Genomic DNA, 19,896 nt, shown 5'->3' with positions numbered 1-19,896 from the left:
GAAATGGATAACAATAAAATGATTTAAATACCCTGAGTACAACATTTTACCCAGTTAAACTGGATTGCAGATGATAAATGAGTATGGCATGGTTTTGCTTTGAAATGCTTAATGGATTTTCCCCTTAGCATTTTGTTAATGTATTTTGTTTGCGATGTGAAAATTTCCTCACAGTCTATCTCTTATTTTTGTTCTCTTCCAGAACTCCAGTGTCTCTTCTAAGAATGAAGATCTTCGTAGTGAATGGGACATGTCGTCTAATCCGAACAGAACTGCAAAGCATTCGGTTCGTGGCTTTGTAGTGGTGGACGAGTCTGACCTTCTCACGTCTCCCGCTGTCAGCACACATAGCAGGTATAAGGACACCAGTGACAAAAAGATCCAGTCTACCACCTTCAAATCATCAGAGGAGACCTTCACCTCTCAAAAACTGAAAGCAGATTTGGGTGGAGGCCGTCTTGAGCGGCTCCCTTTGAAGCCCTCTGGGGACATTGCTGACCTGGATTCTATTTTGAATGTGAAGACATCAGCTGGTCAGAAGGATCTGGTCAGGCCTACAGCCCATCCTGAGTTAAACCAGCTGACTGAAGAAGGTTTCTTACTTCCTTCAAAGGGCTTCGAAGTAGATAAAAAGCCTTTGGTCAGTGTTCACTCAAAAAAAGGATATGAATCGCTTGTAGGCAAAGGACAAGCTGACTACAAGCACTCAAGCAAAAATGGAGTTGCATTTAAACATGGTGATGTTATATTAGGCGTGGATGGAAGGAGATACCGGCTCCTCAGTGGACCTCCAGGGCCTGTTGGACCACCAGGGAGAACAGTGAGTTACCACAATTAAATCCTGATGAAATCATGTGCTCTTCCAGGATTTTCTTCTAGTAATATGTGCTAAATTGGAATCTGAATCCAAAAGCTTGGGGAAAAAAAAAATAGAAGTTTATATGCATAGTGTCATTTCAATACATGCCATAGAAAACATAAACTTGAGTTAATTATAGTGGTGAATCTCTTTTCAGAGGGATAATGGATAGAAATAAGTACATTTGAATGAATTAAATGAGTTAATGTAAAAGTTGTATAATTTTACTTGTATATTCTTTAAGAAATAGTCCATTTGAATGTACTTTAACTATTGGCCAAGCAATACGATGAACATTGCAACAAATTTCCAGTAACCTAAAATCAGTACTGAAGCCGTTTGCACTACCTGTGATAATGACTGGGACATAGATGCATTTGTATGAAAAGATAGACGTGAAAGTAGCATTATTTTCAGTTGGGAGCAGACTGAAGGCACTGTCAAATTAGTAAAATTTTGTCAACAAAAAATGGCCCACTGTCAATAATTTAGTGATGCACAAAGCTCTGCTCACATAGAAGTCACTTTCAAACCAAGGTTCATTCCATTGGTCAACATAGCAAATTTGCATGAAAAACTTGAACCATATACAAAATGTGTGTGGGGAAAGCTTTCACACTTCACCAATGGAATATTTTGTAGGAAATATCTAGCCACTAAATGCTGCGATTTGACCAATCAGAATCAAGTATTCCTGGATGGAAAACTTCAGCTTTTCAAGAAAAAATTGAAACTAAAACAAGTAGCTACTATGATGTTAGTACAAATTAAAAATATATCATGTCTTTTGTGATTTACAGTTGCTGTGTTTTCCCCCCTCCTTCTGTCTGTTGGAACTGAAAACGTGCCCAGTTTTCAGTTTGCAAAACAGACAGTGTTTGTTGTTTGAGCTAGAAACGGAATACTGAACTGAAATCACATTGAATTGCTAGTCTAAGAACTAATTCTTAATCTCACTATGTATTCAAACTTAATTTGGTCATTGGAAATACGTCATTGCCGAAAGCTGAATGTTATGTAATCTTTACATGTTTAATGGAGTTTAGACAAGCATTCCTTTGAATATGCTTCACATCTATAACCAAACATTACTACATCTGCCCTTTTCTGAATGATAGCCTTTCACTATGAAACCCAAATATAAGGCTGTAGTGCTGAATTTGCACTTTGCAGAAGGTTAGAGGTTTGGCAGCACTCGCCAAATTGGCATGTCTAAGAGTGTCACATTACGTAACATACATAAGATTAAAAAGGGCATGGACCTATAAATATTAATTGACTCGAGATTCAAAGTCTTCTACTGTATCTTGATTTCCATGCTTGAATTTGAACATGGAAACCAATCCTCTATAAACTAAGTTTGATGGTTGATGACAGTAGCTTTACACTTTGCTGTGGTTAAATGGTTTTTATAAATGCCAAAGTCCCATAAATATTCTTCATATGCAGGGCTCTCGGTTTAAGATTGCTTTTGTTGTTTGCACAGGGGTGCGCAGGCAAAAGGGGCTATATTGGATACAAGGGTGATAAGGTAAGGAATTTACATTATAATATTCGGTGATTATGGGATCACACTGATTTGTACCTGTATTTCGTTCCAGGGTTCTCAAGGAGACCAAGGAGCAGATGGGCTAAGAGGCATACCAGGACCTCCAGGTCCACCAGGACTCCCAGTCCTCTACCTTTGGAGGAACACAGAGGAGGACTGGGCTGCTTTTAAGGTAGGCCTTAATACGCCATATTCTGGAGAATCATCTATCTATCTGGTGAATCCCTTATAGCTTAGGCTTCCCTAGGTTGGCCATACGGGCCATTTTTATGGGACGTGTCCTGGCCAGGATTTGTATATTGCCTAAAATATCCCAGTTTTGCTTTGTTTTCTTGTTTTCATACTTGATGGAGGTAATGATCGAAAAGTAGTTTGACCAATAACGTGCAGGCATTGTACATAATCGACGATTGGTCGATTATCAAAGGTGGGTTCTACTGAGAGCAGTCAAAGCGATGCAAATATGTGCACATATTAGTAGTGTTCATTCATTCATTTGACTTAAAGCAGCGCTGCGCAGACCGATCGTTGTATGACATCAAAGTACCGTGAGAGCAATACGAAAGCACAAGGAGCCGCCTGCTCTCTATTACTCTCGTGTATGTCATACAACGATCGGTCTGTGGAGCACAAACAGCCAAAACCTGGATATTTCAGGAAATATAGAAATCTTGGCCAGGATGAGTCCTGTAAAAATGGCATGTATGGTCACCCCAGGCTTCACTATTTGTAGTCTGACTAGCCACGGAAATCATGTGCCACAGTTTAAATGAGCTAAATTGGCATAAATTAGATGAATCAAGATAAATTAGACGATCATCCTGCCCATCCCTACCAAACATGAATATATAGCAGTGAGCCACCGCCCTGTCTCTCAAACTGCTGGATTACACAGTCTTTCTGTGTTCCTGCCAGACCTTGTATTCTCTCTATTTGTGACTCTCTATTTTTGAACATATATTTAAGTATAATTGTAAAACCTCAGATTTGACCTCCCTTTAGATTCTCAGAACTTGAAACGGTTGTGAATATCTGCTTATTATGATTGTGTAGCTGCAACTTGGCATTATTTAATGTTGTGTGTGTGTGTGTGTGTGTGTGTGTGTTTGTGTATGTGGAAAATATCTAAATGTTGTTTTTTCATCATCGTTTGGCAGAATCCTCAAACATGATGGATGAGTTTAGTCCTCCAAAGAGGAGTAATGCTTGTATATTGAGCCATGGGTGGTAGGTGAGGGAGTTGTACATTTCTTAAAGAGTGAGAATTTATGTACATTCAAATACTGTTTTTGTGATTTGTTTTGGGTTTTAATATTTTTTTTCAGGTTTCACAATTTGAAGTACTTTCACTTGAGGGATAATTTGGTTAGATTAGATTTGATTTGATTATTTATATGAAAAAGTCATTACTGTATGTGAATTTTATTTTAGCCCAGTTCATTGTGGAAGTTAAGTGCTTCAGTATGGAAGGTCAGATTTCATATGGTGTAATGTATAATTTGGCTATTATTTAGGAAAATTAAGTCAATTGTACATATTTTTGGCAAAAATGATTGTCCCAATTTTCTATGTAAATCTTCCTACATGTCATTTTTATTAAATAAATGATGTTTAAATATTTTTTGACCTTTTTCTCATATTTTGTCACTATGATCAACGGTAAAAAAGGCTTAGGAAAAAGCCTGTCTATCCGTTTCCTCTCCAATTTATATAATTTGTCCCAAAGCATATGTAGTGTTTAGATGGATGTGGCTGAATGGGACTGATTCTCTGTGTATTCAGTGGTGATTAGGGATGATTTGTCATTGAAATATTACAAGCTAAACCCTTACAGACATTGTTTGTGCTGATGGTGCTTTCCTGTTTACCCAGGTTGCACCCTGTAGAATGGTTGCAGTGTTGTGAGGAGGTTTTGACAGATGTTTAGATCCCTCTGTTTTAGTGGGATATGTGCAAGTGCACTGGGAGGTCTAATTCCCCAACTTCTCTTAAACTCACCTTCACCGGACCAGCAGTGAGCCGAATTCTGCCCTTTTGCCAAAGTGAGCACGTGCCAAGACAAATGTTGTATAAAGCAGAGGCAGACCGGGTGATTTAATATCAGTGTGACAGAGACTGTGTGTCTATGTGGGTTCGAGGCCTCCGCTTTTCCAGGCCACAGTGCAGAGACAGCGTACACTGTCTCTCAGTTCTCCTCCTCTATTTGAACAGGAGACATGCCTTTCACCACTCCCTAGTTTGTGTTTCTTATAGAGAGGAATTGAAACATACAGGCATTAAGTGTTACAAGAGTTTAGATTGAGGATTTGTTGTTGAGCAGTTTTTTTTCTCCTATTAACACCAGTCAGGTACAGAGCTTCCCATCATTTCTCGTATGCGGTCTGAATTGTATTTATGCATTCATGCATATGCTGGGTCTGGAACCACTTATTTGTTTGCTCATCTAATATTCATTACATAGTGAATGCCACATGTGGGAGTAAATGAGTCAGTTGAGACAGCCTAAACAGTCACAAAACAATAAAATATATAAATACATTTAAAAATGTTTTTAAATAAATATAAGCCATTTTTGGGATTGGGATTTTTGGTAATTTGGTATTTTTTATATTTTCATTGTTCATTTTAATTTTAGTTTTGGTAACTTTGTTATATGCTTTTGTCATTTTTATTTCTATTTTAGTTTTCATTTATTTTTGTTTCAATTTTAGTGATTTTTGTACTTCAACTGAAAACTTTTTTTTTAGTTAGTTGGCAAGGGAATATTTCTAATTTTGTATGTTTTTCTTTTCTTTTCTTTTTGTAGAAAACATCTTATTACCACTTGCTGGCAGCTGGATGGCCAGTAAGTAGTTGAAATTAGAATAAATGAGCAAAACGTCAATATAACATATGCATGTGGTCTCTCACTAAACCCTTTCCCTCTGATGTCCTGCAGAGACAGACAGGACACCCTGGACCGATGGGTGAGACGGGGAGACCTGGTTTACCTGTGAGTACACACTCAAACACACAGAACACTTTTAATGAAGACTGAATTGTTAGAGAACCTGTGTTGCAGGGTATGAAAGAATTTTACAATGACCACCAACTAAATTAGGGGTCATTGTTGATCTTTGACTAGTGATTACTTTACTGTAGTATGATGAATGATGAAATGGTTACAGACAGATTAGATTTGAGTGTCTTTTGTTTGGTATATACAGTACTCTGCTTAATTGTTTTATTCCTGAAGGGGTTGCCTGGAGACCCAGGTCAGACAGGACCACCGGGCCTAAGAGGCGAAATGGTACCTATTCATTACAATATCTCTGTTTTAATGTGTGTGTCTGGGTATATATGTGAGTGTGTGTTCATAATAGCAATGAGGGTTCAGTGGTATCTTCAATAACAGTTGTTACTATGTGTTACACTACTGTTCAGAAGTTTGGAGTCAATACGATTTTTTTAAATATTTTTTTTGAATAAGTCTCTTAGCTAAACGAAGCTGCATTTATTTGATGAAAAATGCTGCAAATTCAGTATTGTTGTTAAAGTAGCTGCTTTCTATTTAATATGTTAAAATGTAATTAATTAATGTGATGGCAAAGCTGAATTTTCAGCATCCATTACTCCAGTCTTCAGTGTCACATGATCCTTCAGAAATGTGTGCTCAAGTAGTATTTCTTATTATTATCAATTTTCATAACAATTGTGCTGCTTAATATTTTTGTGGAAACCACTATACTTTTCCTTTTTCAAAATTATTTGATGAAGAGAGAGTTCAAAAGCAGAGCATTGTAACAATGTAAAAGTATTTACTTTTGATCAGTTTAATGCATCTTTGATGAATAAGTTTGAATTTCTTTCAAAATGAAAATCTTACTGACCCCAAACCTTTAAAAACTGGTGTAGATTTATGCAAAGTGTCTACGGGATTTAGTTACAAGCAAACACTTTATAATAGGGTGGCATTGGACCAAAGGGTGTTCGAGGCAGAGCAGGGACTCAAGGAAGAGATGGAGAGAAAGGTCCAGATGGGGTGACAGGATCTCCAGGGGTTCCTGGCCTACAGGTGAGACTAAGGTCATGGTACGTCTGCAGTAGTTTTAGTAGTTGTAAAAGTTCAAGTTGGGACACTAGTATGAATGGGGTAATGTTTTCGGATAGATTGTGGTAAAGCTATGAATTGTAGCTGTGGAACATATGAACTTGAATTGCAGAAAACAATATGTTGTATATTTCTGGTTATGGCTCGGGTCCTCGCGGGTACAAAGGTGACACAGCGCCCCCCGGTGAGAAAGGAGATGAGGTACAGTATGAGGATACATGATATTCTGAAATGCACGACCCTGTAACTGTCTCATACAGGATTATAATATACTTAATATAGCATAAAGCAGTTTTTCTGCCTCCATGAGCAGGGTTTTCCTGGTGCTCCTGGCCTCAGAGGAGACAAAGGACAGACTGGCCTGAAGGTAAAGAAAGCTTCAACTGAAGGATTTATGATGCATTTAATGAAAGTGAAAAAAAAAAACTGAAAATGACTTGACATACAGCCAAGTATGGTGACCCATACTCAGAATTTGTGCTCTGCATTTAACCCATCCAAAGTGCACACACACAGCAGTGAACACACACACACAGTGAACACACACCCGGAGCAGTGGGCAGCCATTCATGCTGGTGCACCCTGGGAGCAGTTGGGGGTTTGATGCCTTGCTCAAGGGTACCTCAGTCGTGGTATTGCCGGCCAGAGACTCGAACCCACAACCTTAGGGTTAGGAGTTAAACTCTCTAACCACTAGGCCATGACTTCCTCACATTTAATAAATGAATGAAATAATAATAGAATGAATGATGCCTTTATATAGCGCTTTATTGTGTATTGCTGTACAGGAAAGCTCTTTACAATCATGTGGGAGGTCTCCTCAGCCACCACTAATTAATTTGTGTGTACTGTTTATATACAGAAATTCAACACCTATACTGCCCCCTAGTGAATCAGGAGGGGACACTTCCATAAAAAAGTATTATTTTCTATAGTTGTACTGTAATTATTGGTTATGCCTCTGTTTTTTTTTCTTTTTTTATATATAGGGTTCAAAAGGAGAAATTGGATTTACTGGCTTTTCTGGTCCTCCAGTGAGTAAATCACTTCATATTCTTGAACTACTAGTTTTAAACATTATTACTAGTAACTGGTGTGTCCTTTCTTATATTGTAGTAAATATTATGCATGAATGGTTTTCTTTTGTTTTCTTTTCTTTTAAGGGACCGGTTGGTTTACAAGGTGTTCAAGGGATTCCTGGACCACCTGGTCCTAAGGTGATTGATTTAACTGACAATTTATTTTTGTGTGTTTTTACATTGATCTTGACAGTATAAAGAATTTTGTTTTCATAGGGAGATCCAGGAAATGATGGAAAACGTGGTCCTCCAGGGACAGTGGTGAGTCATAAATCTTGAGTCATAAATCATGCCACTATAAATCGTGACACTTGTGAAAACTTGAAAAATATAAAGTTCTTCAAACTGTGTTTCTTCTAAGTATAACTAACTACTGTATATCTAACTATAAAGTGGATATTCATTTATAGCCAAAAAGAAAATCCATTTGGGAAAACCGAATTGGGGACAGTGATAACTTCTTATTAACAGATAAATCACCCTTATCCTGGTGTTTATGGATACTGATTAATAATGCTCAGTTATGTGTTTGTGTCTTGCCAGGGAGCACCAGGTGCTACAGGATTGGTTGGTGCACAAGGTGTTAATGGCTCAGAAGTAAGTAATTGCCTTCTACAAATTCAGTAAGCAAGTGTCAATTTCATTGCTTAAAGGAATAGTCTACCCAAAAATAAAGATTGTTATCATTTGTACACCCTCATGTTGTTCCAAACCCATAAGACTCTCTACTGTGAAACATAAAAAAAGATGTTTTGAACACTGTTTGTAGCCAAGCCATTTGGGTTCCCATTGATTTCCACTGCATTTCTTGCCCATACAATGAAAGGCAATGAGAACCAATGTTGTTTTCATTACCAACATTCTTTTAAATATTTCCCCTTATGTTTAACAGAAGAAAGAAAGTCATATGGGTTAGGAAATGATGAGAGGATGAGTAAATTATCAAAGAAAGACTTGACTTGGTTATAAACCAAAACACTTTTGCTGTTACAGGGAGACGCTGGACCTGCTGGCCCTGTGGGACGGAAAGGCCCTCAGGTATGCAACATTGTTTTGTGTCATTGCTTCATGAAGTCTGTTCTTAGAGAATGCTCAGAAGCTGAAATACTATAAAACCTGTCCTGACTGTTCCTCCTAGGGGCCTAGAGGGTCCGAGGGAGACAGAGGCCCACCTGGTGATCCAGGATCACAGGTAAAGTTTATCATGTAGGCAAGCAATGCACATACTCCTACTCCCAATGAAGTAGAAAAACATACAGATATGTGTCTGTTGTGATATTCAATCAAGAGTAAGCTTTGTCATGGATGTTTTTTTCCACAGGGTCTTCAAGGTCAGGCTGGTCCACAGGGTCTCAAAGGTGACATAGTAAGTTTTAAAACTTTTTCTGTGTACATAGTATATGTACAATTGCATGTGTTATGTGTTTATAAAATGGAAGCCCTAGATATCTTTGTTTGTGGACAGGGGCCGGAGGGTCCAGCGGGTAACAGAGGGCTACAAGGCAATGAAGGGCCCATGGTGAGTCTGTTTGTCAATATGTTAAATGTAATCTAGAGGAAAACATTTATACAATTCCTTATAAACTTACATAGCAGACTTTCAACAACCAATATGGCCTTAAAGTTCAATAAAATTTTACCCAGCAATATTTTAAGTTGCTGCTGTGTACTGACAGGCTGGAAACATGCCTAGTTTATCCATTTTTGGATTTGTACAGTAGTAAATCAATTTATATATTTTTTTGCTGATGATAATTCAGTTAGGAGTCAATAATTACCATTCATTCATTCATTCATTTAGGGTACAACTGGAGATCCAGGTCCAAAAGGCTTTCCAGGTGTCACAGTAAGATATCTGATTCAAATCTCACCATATGTTTATTTGACATTTTAGTTAATATTTGCAAATGTATGTCTTTTATCATGTATAACCTCAATAATTAATCCCTCTAAATTCAGGGAAGTAGGGGACCAGATGGAGAGAAGGGTGACAGAGGACCCAAGGGGAAAAAAGTAATCACCAGCACAAAATACATTCAACACAATACATTCAAAAATTCTAAAGCTTTAAATGCGTAATTGGAGGATTCATGAAATTGCCTATTTATGATTATACTGTATGTTTTAGGGACCAAAAGGAGCATTAGGGATCATGGGTCCACAGGGTGAAAGGGGCCAGTCAGGTCTCCCCGGTTTACCTGGTGTCAAAGGTCAGCCAGGTGCTCCAGGTGTCCAGGTATACCATTGCACAGAAGATTCCATATGACATGCCTTACTTTATATTCTTTATATGCATATATGACATAATCTTTAATAACTAAGATTCAAAATAAGGTTTCTTGACAAAATATATTTGTTTTTCTCTCACCCTTTTTGCCCACAGGGTATAAATGGTGAAGTAGGTCCTCAGGGAACACTTGGAAAAGAGGGTCAAAAGGTCAGAGTGCTTTATGTCTTTCAGGTGGAACGATCACACCAAAAGCATTCTTGTCACTCACCATTTTACATCAATCTACCTGTGATTGCTTATCTAAAAAAAACATTCTGCCCAAAGGCTCTTTCGTTGTGTCCTACTAATATATGCACGTAAATCAATAACATCTCTCTTTTTTTTTTGTTGTTCTTTTTTTTTTTTTTTTTTGGAAACAAAGGGCAGCAGGGGTGAACCTGGTGGAAATGGAAGAACAGGACTCAGAGGATCCAAAGTAAATTTGCTATTTGTTTCATATAAAAATCTGAAAAATCCTGAGACCAACAGTGAAAATGCATCTACTGTACCTGCAAATACATCTAAATTCCATGTATCATTTAAAAACTATATTACTATAATAACAGTTTAAGGAAAAAGTCAATAATGGAAAAATTTGCATGAATCACATTAATTTGAGAATTATTTATTTATTAAATGGCCCGTTTTAAATTAGGTTTTAAATCCTTAGATTTTTTTATTATTATTATTATTGTCTCATGTTTTATGTTTTGTTTTATGAAAAAGCTATATATTTAACATTGTGTGTTATGTATAAACAAAATGTAAGTGGTCCTGTATTGTTTGATTAAATTCAGTCACGTTTTTCTGTATGCTCAGGGTCGAGCAGGCCAACATGGTCACCCTGGTGTACCTGGAATAGTGGTAGGGAAATTGAATTGAAGTAAACTGAGTCCAGTTTTATTTGGTTCAGGTTTTATTGAAGTGATCATATTTACATTGTTGTTTTTGCAGGGTTTCCGAGGTCCAGTTGGTGCAGAGGGACCAGAAGGAAAGCCTGGTACACAGGTTCCCATTTCATACATTTAATATCAAGTTTTTTTTTGATTTTTTATCAGTCATTGTGATTTATCATATATGAATCTTTGCTTTACCATTACATCCACGAAAGAAATCTAAATTGTGTTGATTTTATGTATCTGTCTTGCAGGGTGTTTCTGGTTCTGTTGGAAGCCCAGGGGATAAAGGACCTAATGTATGTTTCTCATCAACCAAAATCAAAATATTCTATGAGATATATTAGTCAGTTGAGAGCAGATTGCTACTATAATAAAAGCTTGTTGTAAAGGCTGATAGCTCTTTAAAAGAGCTATTACCAACATTAGACCTCAAGAAGGAGTAACACTTGATACAGGCATGTCGAGGTCAGAAAGATCATAGACTATTAAACTTAACAAGGTCTTAAACATCCTGTTGGGTTGGTCCTTCTGTCATAGAGGAATGATCTCTGTTTCAGCATGACAGCAAGACCCTGAAACATGTTAAACTGGTAGACTGAATCATATATCTCTATCTTGTGTCTGTTTTATATTTTTGTGTACCTTTACAATTTCAGTTGTCAGCGTAATTTTAGTAAGATGTTTAATTGAATAATCAGAATGAATTTCAGAATGTCTTAGTATTGCTTTATTGACAGCAGCACATGAGCTCCTTGAGCAAGTGTGTGTAAAACCTGATGATGTTGTAGTCCAGTATCATTTAAGAATGATCTAAAGAACATCTTGTGCTTCAGTGAAAGAAAGAACATTTTAATCTAAAAGTCGTTAACAGGGTCAATGTCAGAAATTAGATTAATAGTCTAGAAATAGTTAAGAATCCTAAATATTTGTATTCCTTTTACATCAAACGGTATTCATTGTGGACTTTTTTAGTCTTTCACTCATTTTTCATGTCATTTATCATATATCTTCTGTAATATTTGTCATCTAAAGGGCCTGAAGGGGATGATTGGAGATCAAGGAAAACAAGGCCCTCCAGGCTCACAGGTGAGCATAACAATAGGACAAACAAGGATTGTGGAAAAATGAACATCTTACAAAGTAGTCAAATTTTGAAAAGTAAACCATCACAGAAAGTATTTTCATTCTTGTTCATTAACATCTGCTGAAAACACAACTGTTCATCACCAGTTCATGGTTTCTCGTCTCATTAGGGCCCACCTGGACGACCAGGCCAAGATGGTACTCAAGGTCCTCCTGGTGAGAAGGTAAGCCTCTCAAAGCATTGTATTGCTGTAATAATGTAATTAATGCATAGTGTTCACATGTATCACCACTGTGTGCGTTTGTTATCAGGGCTTCACTGGAAAACCAGGCATTGCAGGTGCTCAAGGGCCTGTAGGCATGTATGTAAGTGGCACTATCCCGCATAAACCAGTCCAGACTGACATGAAAATTCATAATCAGCTTGTAGCAGTGATTTGATTCTACATGCTGTTTTCTTGCTCTCAGGGTTATCCAGGAGCCACAGGCCTTCGTGGACAGCCAGGTCACACTGGACAGAGGGTTAGAGCTTTCTGCTGTAAATATTTTACTATGAAATTTTCTCTCATCATTCTGGATGTCGTATCACTTATTTTGTGTGAATGTGCATCTGAAGGTGAACCTGGCATCAGGGGTCTTCTGGGTCTACCAGGGCAAAGAGGTCCACCTGTAAGTTGATTTGAATGTCATCTGTTAATTATCATTAATGTTATGACATTTTGGTAATTTCTTCTCTTAAACAATTGTTACCTTGTTAACCTTTTTAGGGTTTACTAGGCCTGGCTGGTGAGAGGGGCCCACGTGGACCACTGGTGAAGTAACTTCTCCATTCATAGAGCTAAATAATTCAATAGTTTTTTTTATTTTTCGGGAGATTATCAATAATGTTTTCAAAAAAAATTTTTAGGGTCGCCAAGGGGAAACAGGACCTGCTGGCTTGCGAGGACTGCCTGTATGTAGCCCTCAGTTTGAATTATGCATTTAGATTTTTGAGAAGCAAAAGAAAGAATACATCGAAAGTAGTATAATAAGTTATTTTAAACTGCAATATTTCATAATATTTGTTTATATGTTATACACCATGTACTGCATGTATATTATATAATATGTCATTTTAAATAGTATGTGTATTTTGTATTGAAATGCACATATAATCATTTCTAAATATTTTATATTAATTTCTAAAGAACCTGATTGCCTAATGCTGATAAACATTATGCTTTTTATGCAGCCAGCACTGTTGAATGTCAAATGATCATCGCATTTGAGGAATTGTTGTTCATTACATGTTGTACACGTGTTTATGTTTTTGTGTCTATGTGTCAATTCAGGGGCCCTCAGGACTGCCAGGGACTGAAGGAGTAGCTGGAAAGCCAGGCCCCCCAGGGAGCCAGGGGCCTCGGGGGCCACAGGGAAAACAAGGACCAATTGGATTGCCAGTGAGTGGGTACCCCTCATTTTGATTATGAGTTTTTAGGATCGTTTTCAAAAAATTTTAAGAGAAAGTTACAATCTGAGATTCTGATCATATTCTGCTATTCTTCAGGGTTCACCGGGAACAAGGGGAATGGTTGGTCAAGCAGGAGAGAAAGGAGGGCAGGTATTGTAAGCATTTCGATCTAAACATGTTACGTAACACAAGATTAAGCATTTGATTTATAATGCTCTTCTTTAGGGATTGCCAGGACCTTCAGGTGATCCTGGATCCGTTGGATTGGATGGACCACAGGTTAGTTCATTTCAATTTATTCAGAATGAACTGCTGTTAAGAGGAACTCTGTTTGAGTTCCCTGAATCAACAACTTCTTTTCTTGGGCAGCTTACCAAAATGCATTAGCTATCCCATCTTGTTTTAGTCAAATTAACAAACAGTTTATTCACTCTTTATGCTGTAGGGCCATCCTGGTCTAGTTGGTTTTGAGGGGCTAACAGGGCCAAAAGGAGAACATGTAAGTGTTGATTCTGATTTAAATGCATCTATAAAAACCACCAAATCTGTCAGCTTACACTCCAGGATTTTTCCAATTTAAATTATTTAACTAGGGTATTTGATTTTAGGGATCACGTGGACCCACTGGGAAGCCTGGTCCAAATGGCCATCTGGGAGAACAGGGACCTCAGGGCTCTCAGGGAATGCTGGGTGCACCAGGACCACGTGGCAAAGAGGTCAGTGATTACATGAGGCTTCAAGTCTCATTATTAAGCCTGGCTATGCTAAATTTGTGGTCATTACGAGTTTTTTTTTTTAAAGAAACAAATGATTTTATTTAACAAGGACTTCAAAAGTGACAGAAAAGACATGTATAATGTCACAAAATATTTTTGTAACATTACACGTGTCCGTTTTGACAAAAATATTAAGCAGCACAACTGTTTTTGTAACACTGATAATAATAAGAAATGTTTGACACTGAAGACTGGAGTAATGGCTGCTGAAAATTCAGCTTTACCTTAAGAAGAATAAATCATGTTTTAAAATAGATTGAAAACAGTAAGTTTTCAATTGTAATAGTATTTCACAATATTATCGTTTTTATTAGATTTTTTTGTTTAAATGAATACATCTCTGCCCTGGTGAACATAAGAGAGTTCTTTTAAAAAATCTTACCGATGCAAAACAGTAGTGCATACAGTATATCTTAAAAATCTTTTAAAGTGCATTACAGTAAATTATAATGAATTTGATGTTTCATATATAGGGAGGTATTGGACCTCCAGGTGATATTGGTGATCCTGGGCCTAAAGGACAAAAGGTAAAATAATACTAAGTAATACTAAGTAATATTTCATTAGATGCGCTGTAAAAGTCTATGCTATGAACAGTTTCTACACAAAGTGAAGTAACCGTATTCTTATTCAAACAGGGTGACCCTGGACATCAAGGATTCTCTGGACAACAAGGCCCATCTGGATTTTTAGGGGACAGAGGAGAGAGAGGATTGAAGGGGAATAAAGGCTACATTGGACCACAAGTTAGTGATCTTGTTGAGCAAAACCCATTTCTGTTGGACAGACCAACTTAACTATTGTGCACTGTAAATACGTAGTAAAATAACGATTGTCTCTTTACCAGGGTCAGAATGGATTGATGGGAAAGTCTGGTCCATTGGGTTTGATGGGTCTAGAGGTAGGATTTTTATAGAAGATGCACCTAAATCCACTTAAATGATTGTAGTTTTTGATGAGAAACACGCTTTTGGAATTGGTTGGTTGGTTGAGTATATAAACTGGCTTTCAATACAGGGTTTGATAGGCCTTCGGGGACCACCAGGAGCAAATGGTTTACCAGGCCCAAAGGTATTGCTCCCTTTTCTTCCTCAAGTTTCTTTCATCAAGTTTCCTTGTAATAGATCAGGATTACTCTTATGCATTTCTTAATGTAACAGACCTGCTCTTTGTTTCATGGGGGAAACTGGATCACCTGGGGCACCTGGCCATCCAGGAGATCAAGGCAATCGGGTAAAATCAATGACTGTTTTCCACGAGACAATAGTTTGGGTAAAATAACATTTGAATTGTGAACTGGGAATAAGACAAGAGATGCTGCATTTCTCTCACTGCCCTTTTTTGCATATATATTGGCTGCTGTATAAGATTACAGGAATTGAGGGGAACCTCTCAATGTCAAATTAAAGTCATTATGTTTTTGTTTCATCTACAGGGAATAGCTGGGCAGAGAGGCTTACAAGGGGTTATGGGGAAGGCAGGACCTCGGGTTAGTACGGCTAACCATTTCAAGGTAAATCCCGGTTACAGTGCTAGATTTTCAGCGGATAAATAATACTGATATTGCAGGGAGCCGTGGGTCCCAGAGGCCCAGAGGGCTTATTGGGTCCAAAGGGTATGCCGGGACAAGAGGGACCTAAAGGTGAACCAGGAAAACAAGGACCTCCAGGGCAGATGGTGAGGCGCTAAATTAAATAAGAATTTTTATAATGAGCGTCTAAACTCTGCTTGATGTCAGTTGATGATTATCTCTTGTCTAGGGACCACCGGGCCTTCCTGGTAACAAAGGACCCTCTGCATTACAAGGAAATGAGGTAGCATTTCAACATAACATTGTCCAAACTTTTTTTCATATTTAGTCAGATAGAAATATTTGAATGTTCTTTGCATATGATCAAAATTCAGAAATGTATTTATTAATTTAATTGCATTGTGCTTTTATTTCCAGGGAATTCCAGGAGAAATGGGAGCTGATGGCCCTGTTGGCCCACCAGGGCCACAAGTCAGTATTTGTGTGATTTAATATCAAGGAAAATTCTGCAATGAGTCAGCAACTAAATGGTGATATTCTTTCACCACCTGAAGACTGGGAATTATGTATTATTTCTGTTTTATTATGTATTATTGATGTTTTAGGGTCCAACTGGCAAATCTGGGCCTCAGGGAAGGGATGGACCGAAAGGTCAGAAGGTCAGAGTGATCTAAATTTCTTTATTCATCAAAGGATTGAATTTGCAATCTGATATCATAACATTCACTTTATTCCTTCCTTAGTTGCTCTGTTAATTTCTGAAAATATTACGACTAATCACTTTAACAATCAGCCTTACTGTATATACTATACTTTTCTAATTTTTCAGGGAAATGATGGTCTAGATGGACCTCCTGGAAAACCTGGGCATACTGGGAAGAGAGTAAGTATAGTGTTAAGTTTTTTTGTGTGTGTGTTTGTGGGAAACATTTCCAGCATTAACAGAACCATTTAAATTATTCTTTGACTGTTAGGGGAAAAAGGGAAAAGCTGGTCAGAGGGGTCTCAGAGGACCTAGAGGGGAGAAGGTACTCATTTATTAATTAGTCATTTTTAAATGCTACTTAACCTGGAAAGATATGATGTTCATCACAAATTCATCACATTTATTTTTATGTGTAATAGGGCCAACAGGGAGCAATGGGAAAGACTGGACCTCCTGGCAGACCAGGAAAATATGTAAATGAATACATATGGGTAATGTACATATGATATATATGATGAAAAGACAATGAGAATATTCATCAGTGGTCTACATTTATTGTTTCAGGGTTTACCAGGTATTCGAGGCAATAAAGGAGAGAGCGGTGAAAAAGGCTTTGAGGTTTGGGGCTTTAATGGAAATGTCATATTAGAACTGACAAAACTGAGAACCTTGAGGCTTACTCTTCTTTCTGTCTATAGGGAGAGAAGGGGGAACTTGGGCCACTTGGTCCTCCAGGGGGAGATGGACTGAAGGTACCTTCATTCATTTTAATCAAATGCTAGAAGAAACTGAAAAGACTGGAGGCATCTATTAGTATTTTGTGTCTGTAAATACTGCAAGTGTTAGTTGTTGTGTCTAACTTCAGTCTGTTGGTTTATTTCAGGGGGAGCAGGGCCTAACCGGGGAAAAAGGGAGACAGGGGCTGAAGGGAGAGCAGGTGATATACAGTATTTAGATGTGCATGTAAATGTACAATGAGACTGTTGGCATGTAGAATAAAGAATCATTTCTGCCTCTTTTTAGGGGGATATTGGCCCAACAGGTCAAAGAGGGACCCCAGGTCTACCAGGGATGCCGGTAAGTTATTACACCACTACATTAAATGACTGGTAATTTAATTGGTCATTTAAAATGTCTTATTTTTAAACTCCACTGTTCAAAATTTTGGCGTCAGTACGATTTTCATTTTAAAGCTTTTAAAAGAAAACTCAAGAATGTTGTATTTATTTCATCAAAAATTCAGTAAAAAGCATAATATTATAAAATATTTTTACAATTTAGAATGTTCTATTCTTGTGATGACAAAGCTAATTTTTCAACAGCCATTACTCTCATCTTATGAGTCACATGATCTTCAGAAGTTATTCCAACATGCTGATTTGGTGCTCATGAAACGTTTCTTCTTAATGTTATCAATGTTGAAAGCTGTTTTGCTGCTTGATGTTTTTATGAAAACCATTATGCTTTTTTTTTCAGGATTCTTTGATGAATAAAACCTTCAAATGTACAGCTTTTAATTGAAATTGAAATATTGTGTAACAATATAAATATAAAAAATCGAAATCAATTTAATGCATCCTTGCTGAAAGTATGCATTAATTTAAAAACAAAAACAAAAAAAGATTGCAGCAGTGTATATTTAGGATAAAGTAAATATTTGAAGATTAAATTATATAAAATTAATTCTGAATTATTAAATGATCAGATCCAAGAAAAAAAAAAACATATTGAGGTCAGTAGCATTAGACATTTTTATACACAAATGATACTCAAGTTAGCTATTCACTATGTCCATTTCTCACTCCACAGGGCCTGTTTGGAGAAAAGGTTTGGAACAAACATTTAATTACAGGGTTAAATACACATTGTTCTCTTATCTAGTTTGCTTTTGAAGTTAACATTTGTCTATGATGAAATGTGATTTATTCAGGGTTTAAAAGGATATCCAGGACTTACTGGTCCAAAAGGAAAGAGTGGACCTCCTGTGAGTTTGACAGTTCTGACAGACACCTAAGTGATATATGCAAAACATGAGTCATGACATTAATGTATGAGCTGTAGTAACTGTTAACTGTGTTGATTTTAGGGTCCACCAGGTCTTCCAGGTCCACCGGGCTTATCTCTGAACCTAACACTGACTCAGCTAAAAGTAGGAAGCTGATAAGTGATTTTAGAATATTTCGAATGTTGCTTAGAATCCATTCATTGTATAACACATTTAATCAGGTGTTAACTTAATTGCAGTGTGACAATGCTTTTTGTATTTTTTCACACAAATAAGGACCTCATGTACCTCTCCGACAAGTCCAACTATCCACTTATTAAGACCCTGCTAGACTCCCTTCAGCAAGACCTGCGATTCTTCATAGATCCTCCAGATGGCACTAAGGAGCATCCAGCCACCACCTGCTTAGAGTTGATGCTCAGTCATCCTAACTTAACCAGTGGTCAGAGTCATTCTCATGAATGTTATTGTTCATTTGTAGACCTAAATGTATTATTCTGGTCTGTGTGAATAATTATACTTACTGTTATTTTTATTTAACTGTTGTTGTCTCAGGAATGTATTATATCGACCCAAATCAGGGCAGTCCTGCTGATGCTTTGCTGGTATATTGTAACTTCGGTGCAGGTGGACAAACATGTTTGCCACCCCTGCAGCCACAGGTAGGTTCAATTTTCCTCGGCATCTGATGGGGTCGTCATATGTGGAGAAAAAAAAATTGATGTGATAAAATAGCTGAAATACATACTGAAACTTTCAGTACTCAAATCTCACTGCTCAGCAAGGCTGCATTTTCTTCATCAAAGATGTAGTAAAAACAGTAATATTGTGAAATATTATTAAAATTTTAAATAAGTGTTGTCTAAATTACTATATATAAAAATATAATTTATTTTTGTGATGGCAAAGCTGAATTTTAATCTTCAGTGTCACATGCAATTCGGTGCTCAAGAAACATATCTTATGATTATCAGTGTTAAAAACAGTTTTGCTGCTTAATATCTCTGTGGAAACTGTGATTCCTTTTTTTCAGGATCTATTGATGAATATAAAGTTCTAAAGAACAGCATTTATTTAAAATAGAAAACCTGTACTGTCTATACTGTGACTTTTGATCAATTCAATGCATCTTTGTTGATTTAGTATAATTAATAGTGTATTAATTTCTTAAAAAAAAAAAATCTTAGTGACTCCACATTTTAAGCTTTGTGTTAAGTGAATATTAATCTGATAATGAGACGCCTCTCTGCTTCAGCTCCCCATGAAATCTTGGCTCAAAGACACCATGCCAGACTCATTTACATGGCTGAGCACTATAGATGGTGGCTTTCAGGTATGTTGTTGCTCAGAACCCACTAAATCCTGCCATCATGCATTTCCCACTTGAGAAAATCACATGTGTGTCTTTATAGTTCGATTACATGGAAACTGGTGTGGTACAAATGAGATTCCTACGACTCAACAGCAAGTTTGTGAAGCAGAACATCACATTTTCATGCCAGCCAAACAGCCACCAGGGCTCCAATGAAAGAGACATTAAGTTCCTTGCAGATTCAAGAAGACAGAGCTTCTTGGGAACATTACTGGATTGTGAAGTAAG

At 37.2% G+C, this 19,896-nt stretch overlaps 1 protein-coding gene across 1 annotated transcript in view; it reads left to right on the top strand.

Moving 5' to 3' along the window:
* The window catches only part of si:dkey-61l1.4 (collagen alpha-1(I) chain), a 44,904-nt gene that overhangs the window by 23,701 nt on the left and 1,307 nt on the right, over positions 1–19,896 (top strand). Inside the window, exons 7-67 of the mRNA XM_042724022.1 lie at positions 203–820; positions 2,346–2,390; positions 2,461–2,580; positions 5,215–5,253; positions 5,347–5,400; positions 5,644–5,697; positions 6,355–6,461; positions 6,645–6,699; positions 6,812–6,865; positions 7,488–7,532; positions 7,662–7,715; positions 7,794–7,838; positions 8,121–8,174; positions 8,571–8,615; positions 8,716–8,769; positions 8,899–8,943; positions 9,043–9,096; positions 9,379–9,423; positions 9,537–9,590; positions 9,706–9,813; positions 9,961–10,014; positions 10,229–10,282; positions 10,666–10,710; positions 10,801–10,854; positions 10,997–11,041; positions 11,778–11,831; positions 11,999–12,052; positions 12,141–12,194; positions 12,297–12,351; positions 12,445–12,497; positions 12,596–12,640; positions 12,736–12,780; positions 13,160–13,267; positions 13,375–13,428; positions 13,504–13,557; positions 13,724–13,777; positions 13,887–13,994; positions 14,528–14,581; positions 14,693–14,800; positions 14,902–14,955; positions 15,072–15,125; positions 15,234–15,287; positions 15,490–15,543; positions 15,624–15,731; positions 15,815–15,868; positions 16,003–16,056; positions 16,191–16,244; positions 16,415–16,468; positions 16,560–16,613; positions 16,711–16,764; positions 16,856–16,909; positions 16,990–17,043; positions 17,175–17,228; positions 17,315–17,368; positions 18,101–18,118; positions 18,222–18,275; positions 18,378–18,440; positions 18,573–18,738; positions 18,852–18,958; positions 19,552–19,629; positions 19,709–19,891. Of these exons, the coding sequence (XP_042579956.1) occupies positions 203–820; positions 2,346–2,390; positions 2,461–2,580; positions 5,215–5,253; positions 5,347–5,400; positions 5,644–5,697; positions 6,355–6,461; positions 6,645–6,699; positions 6,812–6,865; positions 7,488–7,532; positions 7,662–7,715; positions 7,794–7,838; positions 8,121–8,174; positions 8,571–8,615; positions 8,716–8,769; positions 8,899–8,943; positions 9,043–9,096; positions 9,379–9,423; positions 9,537–9,590; positions 9,706–9,813; positions 9,961–10,014; positions 10,229–10,282; positions 10,666–10,710; positions 10,801–10,854; positions 10,997–11,041; positions 11,778–11,831; positions 11,999–12,052; positions 12,141–12,194; positions 12,297–12,351; positions 12,445–12,497; positions 12,596–12,640; positions 12,736–12,780; positions 13,160–13,267; positions 13,375–13,428; positions 13,504–13,557; positions 13,724–13,777; positions 13,887–13,994; positions 14,528–14,581; positions 14,693–14,800; positions 14,902–14,955; positions 15,072–15,125; positions 15,234–15,287; positions 15,490–15,543; positions 15,624–15,731; positions 15,815–15,868; positions 16,003–16,056; positions 16,191–16,244; positions 16,415–16,468; positions 16,560–16,613; positions 16,711–16,764; positions 16,856–16,909; positions 16,990–17,043; positions 17,175–17,228; positions 17,315–17,368; positions 18,101–18,118; positions 18,222–18,275; positions 18,378–18,440; positions 18,573–18,738; positions 18,852–18,958; positions 19,552–19,629; positions 19,709–19,891 (4,434 nt within the window). The remainder of the gene's footprint in view (positions 1–202; positions 821–2,345; positions 2,391–2,460; positions 2,581–5,214; positions 5,254–5,346; positions 5,401–5,643; positions 5,698–6,354; positions 6,462–6,644; positions 6,700–6,811; positions 6,866–7,487; positions 7,533–7,661; positions 7,716–7,793; positions 7,839–8,120; positions 8,175–8,570; positions 8,616–8,715; positions 8,770–8,898; positions 8,944–9,042; positions 9,097–9,378; positions 9,424–9,536; positions 9,591–9,705; positions 9,814–9,960; positions 10,015–10,228; positions 10,283–10,665; positions 10,711–10,800; positions 10,855–10,996; positions 11,042–11,777; positions 11,832–11,998; positions 12,053–12,140; positions 12,195–12,296; positions 12,352–12,444; positions 12,498–12,595; positions 12,641–12,735; positions 12,781–13,159; positions 13,268–13,374; positions 13,429–13,503; positions 13,558–13,723; positions 13,778–13,886; positions 13,995–14,527; positions 14,582–14,692; positions 14,801–14,901; positions 14,956–15,071; positions 15,126–15,233; positions 15,288–15,489; positions 15,544–15,623; positions 15,732–15,814; positions 15,869–16,002; positions 16,057–16,190; positions 16,245–16,414; positions 16,469–16,559; positions 16,614–16,710; positions 16,765–16,855; positions 16,910–16,989; positions 17,044–17,174; positions 17,229–17,314; positions 17,369–18,100; positions 18,119–18,221; positions 18,276–18,377; positions 18,441–18,572; positions 18,739–18,851; positions 18,959–19,551; positions 19,630–19,708; positions 19,892–19,896) is intronic.

The sequence above is a fragment of the Cyprinus carpio genome, chromosome B5 (genome assembly GCF_018340385.1).
Source record: "Cyprinus carpio isolate SPL01 chromosome B5, ASM1834038v1, whole genome shotgun sequence".
Taxonomy (NCBI): Eukaryota; Metazoa; Chordata; class Actinopteri; order Cypriniformes; family Cyprinidae; genus Cyprinus; species Cyprinus carpio.
This window is presented reverse-complemented; position numbering and strand designations above follow the sequence as displayed.